This window comes from Phyllobates terribilis, unplaced genomic scaffold (genome assembly GCF_046119375.1).
Source record: "Phyllobates terribilis strain yellow unplaced genomic scaffold, ASM4611937v1 Scaffold_11__3_contigs__length_659146591, whole genome shotgun sequence".
NCBI lineage: Eukaryota > Metazoa > Chordata > Amphibia > Anura > Dendrobatidae > Phyllobates > Phyllobates terribilis.
Window position 1 is genome coordinate 327,177,912 of NW_027362771.1, and position 17,677 is coordinate 327,195,588.

At 47.7% G+C, this 17,677-nt stretch overlaps 1 protein-coding gene across 4 annotated transcripts in view; it reads right to left on the reverse strand.

The window, feature by feature from the left end:
* Positions 1 to 17,582, reverse strand: part of LOC141166192 (uncharacterized) — a 40,498-nt gene extending 22,916 nt beyond the window's left edge. The window contains exons 1-5 of one of the 4 annotated variants that reach the window (XM_073652647.1): positions 17,391 to 17,525; positions 6,251 to 6,919; positions 5,219 to 5,734; positions 3,492 to 4,199; positions 2,128 to 2,577 (exon numbers count right to left, since the gene is read on the reverse strand). In XM_073652647.1, coding sequence (XP_073508748.1) covers positions 2,128 to 2,577; positions 3,492 to 4,199; positions 5,219 to 5,734; positions 6,251 to 6,830 — 2,254 coding nt within the window. In that variant the 5' untranslated portion in view covers positions 6,831 to 6,919; positions 17,391 to 17,525. Of the gene's footprint in view, positions 1 to 2,127; positions 2,578 to 3,491; positions 4,200 to 5,218; positions 5,735 to 6,250; positions 6,920 to 13,357; positions 13,507 to 17,383 lie in introns of those variants that run through there. The other 3 variants (XM_073652646.1, XM_073652648.1, XM_073652649.1) reach the window with 3 other exon arrangements.
* Between the last annotated feature and the right edge of the window lie 95 nt (positions 17,583 to 17,677).

Here is a 17,677-nt window from a genome sequence, read left to right on the forward strand (position 1 = left end):
AAATAATATTTCTTATTTTCCAGACCTTCCTCTGCTGGGCTGAGTTCACCTTCCTCTAGAAGGTCTTCTGGAAGGGATACTTCGTCCTGGGAGTCAGAGTCTCTTTTTTCTTCCAGGGAAATCTTCCTCTTTTTAGCCTTTGGAGGCGAATCAGAAGTGGATCGGGAAAAGGAGGCCAATGAAGACTGAACCTCCTGACGGACTATCCCTTTAATTTAGTCTATGAGGGACGGCTGCTTTTCCCTAATAATCTTCTCCGTGCATTTCTGGCATAAATATCTTTTGCTTGAAGAAGATCATTTTTTTGAACATATAGCGCATTTCAGGCTAGATTTATTTCCTGGTGCAGGATCCTCGTCCCCCCCTAAAAAAGAGGGAGAAGGGTAATTAATGTATCACTTCTAACCTGCACCTAGGAAAGGACCCCCAGTGCCAAACTTACTGGGACTTGAATTGCGCTGGGCTCCGCAGACATGGAGAAGGTAAATCCCTGACCATCCAGTGTAAAAATACAAAACGGATTAGGTCCTACCTTAGATGTCTTCAGTCCAGGGCTCTTATACAGGCGACTGGACTCAGCGCTCTCCCTCTTTCCCTGGGGAAGGGGGTGGCAAGGCTCCTCCCCCTTGGTCCAATTGGTGAAGCAGGAACACCTGCGATCACCTGTGGGGGTATTTATTATTCTCTTTTTTTTTTTTTTACTGCTGAGAGACCCGGAAGTGACCTAAGGGACCCTTTTTCGGCGTCCCAAGTCACTTTCCAGCCTTTCCCAAGTTCTTGCGTTCCAGGGTGGAATGCACACCGGAAGTGGCGTTATCAGCGGTCCAGGTCACTTCCGGGATCCAGCGCGAGTCTCTCCACTATGGAGGCAGCCTTGAGAGGGGGGAGGAGCGGGGCTGGAGAGCTCGAGGAGGCCTCCAGCCCGACACCCACCGGACCTTACCCGCAGGCGCGGACTCGGTGGGGACAGGGGTCCCGAGTCCCGGAGGAGGAGAAAAAACTGCCCGGTCCCAGCTGCTCGGCTTAAAGGTATGCACCCTGGATGACCTCTTCATCCCAATAGGGACAGGAAAAACACTGGGAGGGAGGATGAGGGAGGGACTATTTAACCTCCTTGTGTTTCCTGTCCCTATTACGGTGGGGTGAAATAAATGAGAAAATAAAGATTATACTTACCTTCTGATGGCCCCCGCTGCACTCGTCCTTTCATGCCGGCAAATCGCGATGGACTAAAGGACCTGGGCTGACGTCATAGTCATGTGATGGGTCACGCGACGCTGACGTCGGCAGGTCCTTCAGTGTACCGCAGCCGGCAGCCAGGACGGAGGGAAGCAAGAGTGTGGGGGCCATCGGAAGGTAAGTAGATTTATTTTTTACCATTCCTTCGGTCACAGTATATAAATCCATGCCGTTTACATGGATTTATATAGTGTGACCAAGTTGACAAGCACTTTCCAAGTGATGCTAAAATCGCTTGGAAAGCGCTTGTCAACCCGCATGCGGAAATGCAAGTGAAGAACGCTTCACATCCGCATGTCCCTGGCAGGAAAATGCATGTACAATCCGCATGTACAATCCGCATGCGTTTTTTTTCTGCCAGGGAGATGCAGAAACGCTCAGGAAAAAATCCTGAGCATTTCTGCATCATGGGCACATAGCCTCACAGTGCTGCAACTCACTGGAGGGCTGGGAGTGGAGGCTGGCTGGACGAGTCTGTTGATTAAGGATGAGGAGGAGAGTAGCAGACAATGCTCTCCATGCATGTCAATGTGTAGATAGCTGACACATGGGATCTACAGTGCAAAGGTGAGTTTGTCACTTATCTGGAGACCCCTTGTGTTTCAGCATTGCGCAAAAAAAGTGCGACTTTTCAAAGTGATTTATCGCTTGAATAAATCAGAGGCCAATGTGTCTCTCCTCTATCCCCCATTTGTACTATGAAATGAACATCTTCACACATTTTGGCAAGGTTCTGAGAAATCTAAATCATTCCGGGAGTAACACTACCAAAACGCACATTCCTTCATATCTTGTTTCCTTCATTAAATTCCCACCATTCACACGCTCCAAGACGTAGGAATCACCTTTTCATTTTTCTTATGTAGTTTACTATACAAGGTCACTTACCCATATGATTCTCCAAGTGTAATGTCAGATCGCAGTATCGGCTGAAATATATGCCACATTCAGAGCAGATATTGAGCATGGGCCCCGTGTGGCTCTTCTGGTGTCTGACCAGACAAGACTTAAAGCAAAATCGTTTCCCACATTCTGTACATATAAAAAGTTTCTCTTCGGAGTGTATTTTCTGATGGGCAGTAAGAGATAACTTGCGGGTAAAATTTTTCCCACACTGGATACAATGGTAGGGGCTTCTAAGACTGGACAATCTTGGCTTACAAATGGAGTTACTATTTGCACATTCACGTTTCACCACCTCCACAGGCTCTGGGTCAGTTGATTCCACATTACAAATAATGTCTTCTGACTTGTGTTTTTTGGAGTTGATTTCTGGTAAAGGTTTTCCTGCATCAGCATTGTAGTCCGGATTAGTATAACTGGAGGCTCTACTGGCACCTGAGAAGTAAAAAGAAAATGCTTGGCTATTTTACTAATGAAAATTGTAGACAATCATCCACACAGTCATGGACACAACCACACACTGACATTTATTATTGCCTTTTGGCATGTCTCTATATTTACAGATCAACTGATTTTTTGCACTGGCATCATTTAGAAAAAGGTTGCCAGGAGTTTTAGAAGTCAGACCCATTTCTAAAACCCAGATATCATCTGAAGTTGCTGAGACCAACCATAGATTTGTAGTATTGTATCCCAATCGATCAACTGGTTGACCAAGAAAATCATGTGGAGTCTGCCAGATCATGTTACAACCCTGTTGTCGGATTACCCGGGTGGGGGCGAGGGGCTCCTTCCCTGTCCCTAACACTAGGGGCGCCCTTAGCTATCCTTGCTCACCAGATTACTTCTTATGGTGAAGATGCTGGGGCCACGTACCTTGCTGAACCCCTGAATCAGCCCTATATTTGCCTCCCTCCCCCACCCAAGGGAAGTGAGGAGTAATCGTGCATGTATATACACAAACCTCTACCAACAACTCCACTCCACACCAGGCAGTTCAAGACTAACAGCGGCAATCCAGATTGACAGAGGCAAGTATATGTAGGAGAGGGGAGTGGCCAATACTGAACAGCTCAGATAATCAAAGCAGGGAAGCTTCAGAGACTCTAAAATGAACAGTTTAACCCCTGCACTGCTAACAGAATCCCGCAATGTTTAATATGAAGCAGAAGTGCTTCTAATCAGTGTAGGAGTACCTGAAAACAGATCATAGAATGGTAGAGTTGGAAGGGACCTCCTGCGGTCTACTGGCACCTCACAGTAAATCCGTGACAGATCACTGGTTTAGTTTACTTAAATTTTCCCACTAGATGAAGGCTATTTTTATACCATGCTATACCAATACTCACTTCTACGTGATTTCTGGTGATGTTGTTCCATGGAATGTATTCCACTTTCCAAACATACATGAGGCTCTTCTGCACAGCTATCATTTACATAACAGTTCGGTTTGCCTAATTCATCAGTATTGTCTCCAGGCTCTGACTGCGGCAGACAGGACTTCTCTAGTTTATGTGTCTTCCGATGAAATAAAAGTTGTGAAGCTCTTGAGAAGCTCTTCTCACAATGAGGACATTTGTGAGACTTATCTTTTCTGTGAACTTTCTGGTGCTGGAAAAGGCTGGAGTAGTCACTAAAGCACTTGCCACAATCCGAACAGATATTCAGCTTTTTTGGACAGTGACTTCTCATGTGTCTGACCAATGAGGACTTCAGACTAAACCTTGTGCCACAATCTATGCACATAAACAGCTTCTCTCCTGTGTGTGTTCTATGGTGCACAATAAGGGATGCCTTCCGAGTGAAACTTTTTCCACAGTCCATACACATATTTTTGGCCTCATTGCTGGATTTCCAGGTTGTATCGTCTTCATATCTCATGGCAATGTAACTCTTTTTATCTATGGATTGGTTTAATTCCTCTGTGACATCAGGCAGCTCTTGCTTGAGTGTTTCTGTGTCATCTTTATGAACTTGTGCAGAAGTGCTGCAGTTTCCTCCAGATTCAGTAACCGGATGAAAAATACTATTCTGGATTCTGAATTGATAAGTATTACCTAATAGTACAAAAAAACAAAAAACACAACACACAGCTTTCAGTAAATTAGCAATAACTGTATTTATATAAATATACACATAGAACATGAGATATACACTATTAGGACACAGCTCTTTTTTTTTCACTTATGGGAAAAACTGTCCTAGTTTCCTAAAGAGACCTGTTAATCTATCTGAGAGAGCCTGTCCCTGTTTCATACCACCCATGGTTAACGACAAAGGATTACAGAAGTAGCATGCGTTAAATGACCAAGGGAAGCTCGCCATGGCATTAACGCTGCACACCTATCCAGTTTGCCTAGCATTTGCTTTGTATTAGAGGGGCCAAGCTACTTTTGCATAAATGTACTTTTGCATAATAATTGTTGGTTTGCTAAAAGCTACATCTTCATTTATCACAAAAATGTAATTCGATAGAACGGAAATGATACTTAAAGGGGTTGTACACTACTTTATATTACCACCCCCCCCAATGTATCTCCCCGGGGCCCCTAAGACTGTTTGTAAATACCTTATGTTGCAGATACTGCCTGTGAGAGGCGCTATCACTGGCCGCTCACAGGCATCACGTGACCCCCGGCTGCAGCCAGCTCTAACATCTGCTGATGTCATGACAAGTGCTAGCAGCAGCCGATGGTGTTTGTCTTCCGCGTTCCAGGTGGATGCCAGGCTATGGGCGGGGTTACCTCCCCGTGTCACACCCGGCATCCACCGCACGCTCTGCCTCTCCCCATTCATTGGGAAAGCGCGCGGTGGAACCCCAGCACTGAGTCACGCCTCACTTGTCGTGACGTCAGCGTGGTCACGTGATGCCTGTGAGCGGCACCGATAGCGCCACAAGGAGGCAGAACCTGCAACATAAGGTATTTACAAAAAGTCTTAGGGGCCCCGGGGGGATACATTGGGGGGGTAATATAAAGTAGTGTACAACTTCTTTAACTTTTGTGCATCCTCTGGTGTCTTAATAATGCTGACTGCCATCTGAAGAACCTTCCACATTCAAGACATTTATGGGAACCTTTTGCATCTTTAATATTTTCTTTGTAAAGACAGTCTGACTTTTTCGGTTCTGATTTTGGATAAAACATTTCTTTTTTGTGGGTTCTCTCATGAGCTGCCAATCGTGACGGTCGGGAGAAGCTCTTCTCACACTGCGGGCATTTATGGGGTTTCTTTCTTCTGCAGACCTTCTTATGCTGGAGATGAATTTTTGGAGAGTGGATTCTTATGTGTCTGACCAAAGAAGACTTCAGGCCAAAACTATTTCCACATTCTGTGCACATAAACAGCTTCTCTCCTGTGTGTGTTCTCTGATGTACAACAAGGGACGATTTCCGCGTGAAGCTTTTACCGCAGTCCATACACAGATATTGGTTTTGAACTTTGAGAGTTTCATTTTCAGCATAAAATGACCCGTCTTTCACTGAAGGATTTACAACTTGTAAGGCCTGTGGTACATTACAATCTTCATTGGCATTAAAGGGGATGTCATGTGAAAGTTCATCATGTTGCTTGAAGGGGACGGTAGAAGATTCTAGCACAAACAAAAAGAGAAAAATGAAAAGTTGTAATCAAACTATACAATCTCAGTAGCTCACAAGCCATAGATCACTAAAGCTGTGGATTAAAGTGGACTTTTCTGATAGGAATATACATATGCAAGCTCAGTCAGTAAATTTGCCAACCCACACTGTAGATGCAGATGTTAAATGGGATCGTACTGGTGCATTCCAGGTAGCCTAATGCAATCTGACAGCTTCAGTTCCCAGTAATAATAATCTTTATTTTTATATAGCGCCAACATATTCTGCAGCGCTTTACATTCATTATCATTGGGCTCACAATCTAGATTCCCTATCAGTATGTCTTTGGAGTGCGGGAGGAAACAGGAGAACTCAGAGGAAACCCACACAAACACAGGGAGAACATACAAACTCCTTGCAGATGTTGTCCTTGGTGGGATTTGAAACCAGGACCCCAGCGCTGCAAGGCTGCAGTACTAACCACTGAGGAACCGTGCTGCAAGCCAGAATGTATTACTGTTTCTTACCTTTGTGAATTCTCTGATGCCTCGTTAGAGATCTTTTCTCTTTAAAATATTTCCCACACTCCAGGCATGCAAAGTTCTTCTGGGTGCCAAGTTGGTCCAGGCTATTAACATTTTCCTGCCAAACAGGCAGGGGCCTTTGTTTATGAATTCTTTGATGAACCACTAATTGTGATGCTCGAGAGAAGCTCTTCTCGCAGTACTGACATCTATAGAGTTTGTCCTTTGCATGCACTTTCTGATGCTGAAAAAGACTAGAATAGCGACTGAAGCATTTGCCGCAGACAGGGCAGATTTTTTGCGTCTTTGGCATGTGAGTCTTCAGGTGTCTCACCATAGAAGACTTGAGACCAAACCTCTTTCCACACTCCAAGCACATGAAGAGCTTTTCCCCAGTGTGTACTCTCTGGTGCACAATGAGGGATGACTTCCGCGTGAAGCTTTTCCCACAGTCCAAACACTGTTTCTGTCCGCTGTACATTTTATCACTAATGTCGATAATTTGCATCCTAGCGTTAGCTACAGCTTCCCAATTTCCAGTTTCTTCTCGGTCTTCTACGATATCACCCTTTTCTGTATCCATATCCAGATGCCTATAGGCTCTACCTAGAGTAGTAAGTCTATCATATCCCTTTTCCGATGCTCAGCTCCTCCACGGCTCATTCTTAGCTTCTGTTGAAAGGGTACAGAATAATAATTGTTAGTATAACAATAAAAAATAAGACAAAAACCATCTATAAATCTAATAGTATAATCCATAAATTAGCATGGTGGCTCAGGGGTTAACTTTTGCTTTTCAGTGATATGGTCCTGTGTTCAAATCCCACCAGAGACAGCATCTGCAAGGAGTTTTTATGTTCTCCCAGTGTTTGGTGGGTTTCCTCCGGGTTTTCCGGTTTCCTCCCACTCCAAAGACATACTGATTGGGCCTCACAATCTAACATTCCCTATGAGGACAGTGATGATAATGTCTGTAAAACGCTGTGGAATATCATGGCACTATGTATTATGCTTCTTTATATAATAACCCCTTAATGTCCCATTTTGGATATATCTGTAATGATGATCTCCTAGGTACTGACCACTGTACTAATAAGTTCATGGCAAAAGCTCAGCTGTAATACACAGTCAGGATCCAGCTGAAAATGATGGCAGTAATTACATCAGATGCCCGTAGATTAATCCATTAAATGCCACACCCAATAGCAACTGTGGCATTTAAAGCATTTGACAGAGGTGGAAGGATGCCAACGGGTTACCATGAGCGTAAAGAGCTAACCAAAAGCCCCCCTGGTCTGCCATCTGTCTCTGACTATTAGGCCATGCCAGAGACACAGCCTAAAATTTTGCCTATAAGGCCACAGCCCCACTATCAGTATTTGGTCAGAATTTTTTCTCAGGAATGGGAGCCAAAACCAGGAGTGGGAGATAAATGCAGAATTGGTGACTTGTTTCTATTATACCTTTTCTCTGATTGTTCCTCTCTCATGGGTTGTAGTGAATATCCATGGTCTTTAATAGCAGGACACTGACCACAGAGCGGCAGGAGGAGCCGCGTTGCTATACAGTGTGCCGGCTATTGAACAGACTGAATAGTCACTGCTCCCCCCGACATGGGGAGCAGTGACTATTCCAGCACAGTGTCTCAATACTGAGCAGAGGGTCTGAATACTTATGACCATGTGATATTTCAGTTTTTCTTTTTTAATAAATTTGCAAAACTTTCTACATTTCTGTTTTTTTTACAGTCAAGATGGGGTGCAGAGTGTACTTTAATGAGAAAAAAAATGAACTTTTTAGAATTTACCAAATGGCTGCAATGAAACAAAGAGTGAAAAATTTAAAGGGGTCTGAATACGTTCTATACCCACTGTATAGACATTATATGTATGTATGTTTGTCAGTCGTGATATACACAAAACCAATAAGATTTTAGAAGGGGCGGCTTTACATACTGCCATAAGAAAAAACACTAGAGTGAATAGGATTATTGCTTTTCAGTTTGGTCTTGACAAAGAACCAGGGTAACAAATCACCAACTACTGAGCCATCTGACCACGAAGTAGCTCAGAAAGCACCAATTGCTCCATGTATACACTCGCTATATGCCTCTCCCATCATTCCACGCAGTAAACCATTATCTTACACATTTACTTATTGTAACACCAACCTATAAGTCCTGCTTTTTTCCTTAGCCAGATGATCAACGAGCAGTGGTGGGAATGATACACCATTATCCCATTTCCAGCTGAGAAATGACTTATGCTTGTTTTAATTAAATTTAATTGATTGCTACACGCAATGGTTGAAGACCACAGACGTCACAATTATGACTGATGCTTACAATCGAGATATTGAAACACCCCAGAGTGCTGCAAAACACAACAGGGTGGGAGCTGTGTCCCCCAATTAGAGGCTAAGAAAGATTTTACGGTGAGTACACCAAAATCTCCTTTACTCTGTCGCCTCATTGGGGGACACAGGACCATGGGACGTCCCAAAGCAGTCCCTGGGTGGGAAGCAATGGACGAATATTGTGTAGACAGGCCCCTATAATTGGGGCACTGCCGCCTGCAGGATACGTCTACCCAGGCTCGCGTCTGCCGAGGATTGGGTATGAATCCTGTAGTGTTTGGTAAACGTGTGTAGACTAGACCACACTTGTTGCGCCAAGGCCTGGAGCCGAATGACCCAGGAGGCCCCTACCACACGTGTAGTGTGCCCCGTAATACCTGCTGGAAGAGGAGAATTTTTGAGGCGGTAGGCCTCTTGTATGGTGGATTTGATCCACCTAGCAAGGGTAGCTTTGGAAGCTGGTAGACCCTTGCGGCCGCCTTCCAGAAGAAGGAAAAGAGAATCAGACTTCCGGAAGGGCGCAGTCCTAGACACATAGATACGTAATGCCCTGACAAGGTCTATGAACTGGGACCGGACAGAGGGATGGCAGTGAAATTTCCTCATTGAGGTGGAAGTTGAACACAACCTTCGGAAGGAAGGATGGGACCGTACGGAGAACTACCTTGTCCTGGTAAAAAGCCAGGAAGGGTTGTCTGCAGGAGAGTGCTGTGAGTTCAGACACCCTGCGTAGCGAGGTGATTGCCACTAGGAAAACCACTTGCTGGGATAGAAGGCGGAGTGAGACTTCCCTAAGGGGTTCAAAAGGTGTTTCCTGTAATGCTGTCAGCACCAGGTTGAGATCCCACATTTCTAGTGGTCGTCTGTAGGGGGGAACCAATCGGGAAACCCCCTGAAGAAATGTCCTTACTTGCGGCTCGTTAGCAATGCACCTCTGAAAAAGCACTGAGAGAGCTGACACCTGGCTCTTAAGGGAGGCCAGGGACAGTCTGGTCTCCAGACCCGATTGGAGAAACCCAAGTACCCTGGGGAGGGAATAAGGGAATGGGGTCTGGCCACGAGAGTCACACCAGGTAAAGAAGGCTTTCCAGGTACGGTAATAAATCTTTGCAGAGGTTGGCTTCCGTGCCCTGATCATGGTTCCAATGACGTCAGGCGAGAACCCTGACTGGGTTAAAACCCAGGTCTCAATAGCCATGCCGTCAAATTGAGGGCCCCTGAGTTCTGGTGGTAGAACGGGCCTTGTGACCGAAGATCCGGACGGTCGGGGAGACGCCAGGGGACGTCCGCTGTGAGCTGTACGATGTCGGCGTACCATGCACGTCTGGGCCAGTCTGGTGCGATTAGGATGGTTGGAACTCCCTCTTGCTTGATCTTCTTCACCACTCTGGATATCAGGGGCAGAGGTGGAAAAATGTACAGGAGCTGGAACTGGGTCCAGTCCTGAACCAGGGTGTCCGCTCCTAGCGCCCGCAGATCGTGTGTTCTGGCCATGAAGTTGGAGACCTTGGCATTGAAGTGGGATGCCATTAGGTCCACGTCCGGAGTCCCCCAGCGATGGCAGATCTGGCGAAAAACTTCGGGATGGAGAGACCACTCCCTCGAGTCCATTCCTTGCCGGCTGAGGAAGTCTGCTTCCCAGTTGGCCACACCTGGAATGTGGACCGCAGAGAGAACCGAACCTGTGTCTTCCACCCAGTGGAGAATGTGTGTCACTTCTCGCATTGCCTGGGCACTGCGGGTCCCCCCTTGGTGATTCACATATGCCACAGCCGTGGCATTGTCCGACTGTACTCTGATGTGAGAGGCTGCCAGTAAGTGATGGAAGGCTCTCAACGCCAGGAGGATGGCACGAATTTCCAAGATGTTGATGGGCATGGTCGCTTCTGCTGGGGACCACTTGCCCTGTGCTCTGTGGTGTAGGTGCACCGCACCCCAACCCGTCAGGCTCGCGTCGGTGGTCAGAACCTTCCACTGACCCGTGAGAAAGGATTTCCCCTTTGTTAGTGAGGTTGGCTTGAGCCACCAGTGCAGGGACCTCCTGGTTGACTACGTCAGCAGGAACTCCCTGTCGAGAGAAAAAGGGTTCCTGTCCCATGACTTGAGGATGGCTAGTTGGAGAGGCCTGAGGTGAAGCTGGGCAAATGGGACCGCTTCTATTGCTGCCACCATCCTGCCAAGGACTCTCATGGCAAACCGGAGAGATAGAGGGGGTTTGCTGAGGAGGGTGCGAACTCCTAAACGGAGAGGCAGTGCCTTGTCCTTGGGAAGGAGCACTAGACCCCTGAAGCTGTTGAATAACATTCCCAGGAAGGTCAGAGACTGACTCTGGGTTGGTGATGACTTTTGTAGGTTGACTAACCAACCCAGGCGACTCAGAATGTCGATTGTGATTGAGACGCTGAGCTCGCAGTCCTTGAAGGTGGGAGCCTTGATAAGAAGATCGTCCAGGTATGGAACGACTACTATGCCTCTGGAGTGCAGGACGTGCATGGTGGCTGCCATGACTTTGGTAAACACTCTGGGAGCCGTGGCGAGTCCGAACGGGAGAGCCACGAACTGGTAGTGGTCCTGGTCGATTGCAAACCTGAGAAATCTCTGATGGGCGGGCGCAATTGGTATATGCAGGTATGCGTCTTGTATGTCTATGGAGGCGAGAAATTCTCCCTTCTCAATGGACGCAATGATGGACCGAAGGGACTCCATGCGGAAATGACGTACCTGTACATATTTGTTGACCTGTTTTAGGTCCAGTATGGGTCTTACACCACCTCCTTTCTTGGGGACTACGAATAAATTTGAGTAGAACCCTTGGAAGAGCTCGGCCCCGGGGACCGGTACTATGACTCCTGCTTGAAGAAGCGAGGAGACTGCTTGGAGGAAGGCACGAGCCTTGGCTGGCTGTTTTGGGGGAACAGACAGAAAGAGTCTGTTTGGTGGGTTGGAAGTGAACTCTATCTTGTATCCCGAAGACACTAGTTCCCTGACCCACCTGACTTCTGTAATAGGCAGCCAGACTTGACGAAAGAGCGAAAGCCAGCCGCCTACAGGTGGGGTGTCTTCCGGAGTCCGTGAGTCATGATGAGGAGGAAATCTGAGATTTTCCTCCTTTAAACTTTGACTGGCCTGCTCTTGACTGCCAGGTCTTGTCCAACTTTTGCGTCAACTGCGAGTTGTCTCTGCGTGGGGCGCGGTTGCTATTTTGTGCTGGTCGCGAGACGGACCAGCCGGAAGAGTTCCGAAAGGATGGGAATCGAGTTTGGTTGCACTTCTTGTGTGTTTGGGCTTCAGTTGGGGGAGAGAGGTACTCTTACCCCTGGTGGCGTTGGATATCATTGTGTCCAACTGTTCACCGAAAAGTCGACCACTGAGGTACGGGAGGTGCGTGAGGGACTTCTTTGAGGCTGCATTTGCTTTCCATTCCCGCAGCCAGAGGATACGCCGAATCGTGATGGCGTTTGATGCTATCCCCGCTGCACCCCTTGCAGAATCCAGAGCTGCATGAAGCATGTAATCTGCTACAACTGCTATTTGGGCCGCTTGGTCCGATAGCTCAGGGGCAGATACTTGTAGGCTAGCTTGTAAATTTTGGGCCCAAGCCAGGATGGCCTTGGCAGCCCAAACTGAGGCGAACGCGGGAGCCAGGGAGGCCCCTGCGGCCTCGAAAATTGAACGAGCCATGCGTTCTACCTGCCGGTCTGCTGTGTCCCTGAGGGTTGAGCTATCTGGCAGTGAAAGGAGTGACTGTGCTGCTAGCCTAGAGACTGGGGGATCCACTTCAGGTGGATCTGTCCATTGTTTGGTGACCTCCTGTGGAAAGGGGTACCGCGCCTCCAGATATTTGCGATTAGTAAACTTCTTCTCAGGCTGTGAGAACTGCTTTTTAAGGATCGCCTTAAACTCTGGGTGGTCAAAGAAGACCTTAGGCGGTTTCAGAACTCCTTCAAAGGAAATCTTATGTCCTGGTGTCTCTGGGGGTGGATCAGAGATGTCCAGCACCCGATGGATGGATGAGATTAGATCATCAACTAGCACTGTATTGCTAGGGGGGGGGGATTGGGATTAGGGACCCTTCAGTTTCCTTGTCTGAGTCAGAATCACAGATGTCTTCCGAATCCTGTGTATCACTAAGGCGTCTCCAGCTGGGTGAACCGGAGCGGAGGCCTTCTCTGGTCAGGGATGGCTGTGTGGATCTGTATTGTCTGTACCTGGCAGGGGACGGTCTAGATGAGCTGGGACTACAGTGTCTCTCCCTAGAAGGGGATGACCGTGTGGTATGGGATGACGCAAATGAACGTGACCTGTGGGTCCGCTTGCGTCCTGACCTAGACGTGGATGTGCCCGTGCCGTCATGTCCCTGAGTGGAACTCTCCCTTTGCTGGGTAGTGTTCATATCCGAGGCATGACTCTGCAGAGCCTGAAGCAATGTGGATGTGAGGTTATCTATAGACAGCGTCATAGATTGCGACATCTGAGTGACCCATTCCGGCGTGGCATTAGACACCGAAGTATTGTCAGGGGCTTCTTGGGGCTCTGGCACAGAAGTCTGGATGCAGTCCTGGCAGTGCGGGTACGTGCTGCCACTGGGGAGAGTATTACTGCAGGCTGTACAGAGTGCATAATAGCAGTCCTGACTAGTTCTCTTGGACCTTGAGCCCGGCATAGTGCACAGGGGTGGCTATGCAGAGGGCCCTGGCTATGCAGAGGAGCTTATAGGATTCACAGCAGATGGAGAAACTCCAGCTGTGATCTTACCCCACCAGTGTGCCTCTAGGTCCAGCGCCGAAGATCCACAGTCCTGTGCCCCCCAGAGACTGGCAGGCCTGGTCTGTATGTGCCGACCGGTAGCTGCAGGGTTAATCTTTTCCTGCAGTAGATAATGGCCGCTGGAGTATGAGGAAGAAGGGGGGGGCGGAGAGCTGAAAAAGGGCGGCAGTTTGCTGTGAAAACGAACCCTTTCAGTGTGGATCTGTCCCTTCTGTGACACTGTAGAGTGTCATATTCGTCATCCGGGGGGCAGAGAGGGGGTGGCGGCTTCGGCTAGGCAGGAGCCGTGGTGTAAATTAGAAACCTGATGGCCAAAGGGGCTCCAGGCCGGCGTGGAAGTCCGGGAGGGGGCCGGATCTGAACGGGACTCCCCCCACCCCCCCGGATTGAAAGGCAGGATAGCGGTGGGGGTGTCAGTGGAAGGGGGGGGGCCTTGAAGGGTCCCCCTGAGGCACCATAGCGCTGGTGCTGCCACAGAGACAGGGCCAGGAAGGCCTGTGTCAGTATTGTGCCATGCCTGCCTGCACTCCCCCCCGGCCCCAACAGGAGTCCGCAGCAGGGCTGGGGTCCCTAGATTCAATGCAGTTTGCTAGCTACTGGGAGCTGCAGATTTATGCCTGTACAGGCCCTACCTGAGGCGTCTCAACCTAATGCCCCAGAGGGGGATTAGGGAGGGTGCTGTTGTCACCATCAGGGGGCTTTATCCTCGCCTTGACCTCAACCCAGAAACCAAAAGGAATTGGGGAAGGAGCAACATGGTGAATAATCATCTCGACTTCAACTGTGCACCCCATAATAGGGGGCAGAGGAAGGAGCCATGCCGGGAGTCTCGCAGGAGACCCACTTTTCTTCATCAGCAATCCTGTCGTAAAAAAAATCGGAGTAAAAATTTTAGGTGTGCCTCCTATGCGACACTAAGCAAAAACTGGAGAAGGCTGATGCCGTCCAGGGGTGTATACTGCAGAGGAGGAGCCACAGTTCATCTTTTTTCAGATTATGCATAGTGTCGCCTCCTAGTGGACAGCAGCATAACACCCACGGTCCTGTGTCCCCCAATGAGGCGACAGAGTAAATCTATACTTAACTTCTGGACCTGCTTTTCTGCTCTCAGACCATGTCCACAATGGTCAGTGTTCCTCCGCACTGATTTAATAGGGAAGGCTGCAGCAGACATGTGACTTTATGTCAAGTAACTGGGGGGGGGGGGGACAGGGTTGAGAGCCAAAGAGGGAGGATAGTACAGGTGGTAAGCATAGATTTTTTTTTTACTTTCTGTAGAAAGTAAAATTAAAAGGGGTTCTGTCAGGATCCTTTTTTTCAGCAGTGGACGGCTCACCTGCCTCCCATCTTCTCATTTGCCAGGGAATAGTTCACACCTGAAGATTGACAGCTCAGGCCGCCAGTCCCAACTACGCTCTTTGATGCTGCGAGCAGAGGCAACATTGCCTCTGCAGCATCGGAGGGACATCTGGCAAGCTGGCTAGCTTCAGAGCAGCGCTTACAAGCTCTATAGCAAACAGCTTGCAACACACACCTTTCTTAGGAAACTGGCCAACTCTGAAAGACTTTGGCAACGAGCAGTAATTATAGAGTTAAAAATCTCTCCATACTTGAGCAAGCAAATTGCCAAGTTGCTTTTTTTTTTTTTTTTTTTTTTTTTTACAAAAAAATTGCAATTTTAACCATTTAAAAGGGTCGGCCACCTTCTCTTGTTAAGTGAGGAAAGCTGCACTCTGTCCATACAATGGCTGGTGGTGGTGGAGCAAGTGACCAGATCAGTCCATTAGCCTCCTCCAATTGTAAAAGACGTTACATGGGAAAGTTTTTCTATTGGAGGAGGCTGATGGGCAGGTCTGGTCACATGCTCCTCCACCAGCCGCCACTGTATGGTCAGTTTGTGAAGAAAGCCGCACTAACAAGTGTAAGTGGCCAACACCTTTAAAAGGGAACTTGTCACCTCAAAAAGCACCATTTATCTGCAGATATTGGGGTAATCTTCAGGTAAATGGCATTTAAATCATGTCTAGCTGTGCTACTGGAGCAGCGGCTTCAGGGAGAAAATGAAGTTATATTCTCCCTGCAGCCGCTAGCATAGTCATTGGGGCGGTGCAGGGAGGGAGAGGTTACAGTCACCTCTTATGACACTGAAATCACTTCCCAGCAACTTAATTGCCAGCCACCTCTGTGCTTACATGCTGATCCGTCCACTGATAGACTGCAGCGCTCACATGGCATAATAAGCAATCTCACGAGATTGCCAGGAGACGCAGCACTCCAAGTGGCACCAGTTTGGGAGGAAAGAATGCTTTTTTACTGATTTTATTCAGCAGATTGGGGCTCATTCAACACGGGTTGTTCTGTAGTGGACAACTCCTTTAAAAAGACTGTCAGCACAGAATGACTGTTCAAACCAAGTACAGGTGCTCGGTGCATCATGGCAGCCAATCATTTATATACATCTTCCTACCTGCTTGCTTTCCATCTAAATTATATTTAGCCCTAAGTCTTTGTAACTGTGCGTGTAATGTAATACAAGTGTATTAATATACTCACAGAACGTTTGATCACACTGGGGTTTATGAGTGACCTGAAATCGCATTTACAATGTAAACCTATGGAGCCTCATTCTGAGTCTAAAAAGAAGAAAAATTTGCAGCACAAATTGGATGGCACGCACCCATTCAAGTCTATGGGTTAGTGGAAACCATTGAACTGCACCCAGATGACATCTGACTGCAGTCCGATTTCCGCGGACTCACAGAATGGAGAAATGTGGTTCTCCTTCTCTACAGCTGTGGTACAGTTCTTTCATCTGAGAGAATCAGATCACTCTAAGCTCAGACTTGGATCAGAGTGTCATTAGCATAATCGATCTGATTCTCTCGGAATCTACACTCATGTGACTCCGGCCTAAAAGCAATGTCCGGCTCCCACATAAACCTCAGTGTGATCTGGCATGCCGGAACTGCAGTCATGTGAGCAAGAAGAGGACACCACCGATCAGGGAGTATATTAATACTTACATGATCTATACAGTCACACAGCCTAGCAGCGCTGGGGTCACGGGTTCAAATCCCACCAAGGACAACATCTGCAAAGAGTTTGTATGTTCTCCTTGTGTTTGTCTGGGTTTCCTCCTTGTTCTCCAGTTTCCTCCCACACTCCAAAGACATACTGATAGGAAATGTAGATTAGGAGTCCCAATGTGGACAAAAATGATATTGTCTGTAAAGCGCTGTGTCGTTAATGGCGCTATATAAGTGAGATAAATAAATGTTTCCTGGGATGCTTGGATCAGTTTAAAAAAACGGATGAAACTCAGATCTAAATATGAAGTACAAAGTCTGTCTTCTGATTTACATGGATCCCTATAGTTAATGGCCGAGTCTGATCCACACAACGAATAAGATTAGGAGGTACTGACCCGGTTTTAAGGGCTCATTCACACAACTGATTTTTCCAAATACGAGAAAAAAGAAAATTGATCAGAGTTTCTCTATTCTGATAGTCCGTGAAAATCAGACTGCACTCGGATGTCGGATTTTTTTTCACAGACCCATAGACTTGCACTGAGGGTCTCGATATGACCCTCAGATCAAATTCAGACATGTCTCTGCCAATTTCCGTTGACCTCTCAGTCTGCGAAAAATCACAGACATGTGAATTGCTCCACAGACTATCACAGGTATGAGTGCTATGCTTAAAATCCACAGATCGCACTGCTACGCAAAAATCATGTCTGAACGAGGTCGAAAACTGATGTATTGATCATTGAAGCTCTATATGAGAGCTGTCCACGAGAAAAACATAGGACTGGGAGGTGTCACACAGCTGTGAATGGAGCCTTAGGTCTATGCACATTCCGTCCACGGCATGCGGGATGGTTCAATACCACGTGATGTCAGCAGTGCCGCATCTCCCGCCATACACCTCTAGGCACAGCAGACTATGGCGGCGCTGCCGCTAGCCACCACTCGTCGCCTATACAAACGCTTATAACACGGTAAAACCTACTCCAAACCTCAGTCTCTTCTATCCCAGCCGTTGTGTGACCCCCAGTTGCCGGAGTTCCCTCTTCCGGTTCTCGCAGCAAGGGCTGCCGGGAGCTGTAGTTCAGTCCTGCACGACACGTGGGCTGTAAGCAGCCAGGAAGCCTGAGCACAACACGGAATACTGTGGAATGGTAAACATGCATGGATCAGAAGTGCCAGCAGAGGGCAGTGCAGAGTAGGGAGCTCCAGTTACTAAGACAACAACAGCGACTGATGAGACGCGGGGAGGAATCATGCTCTCTACCAATCAACATCT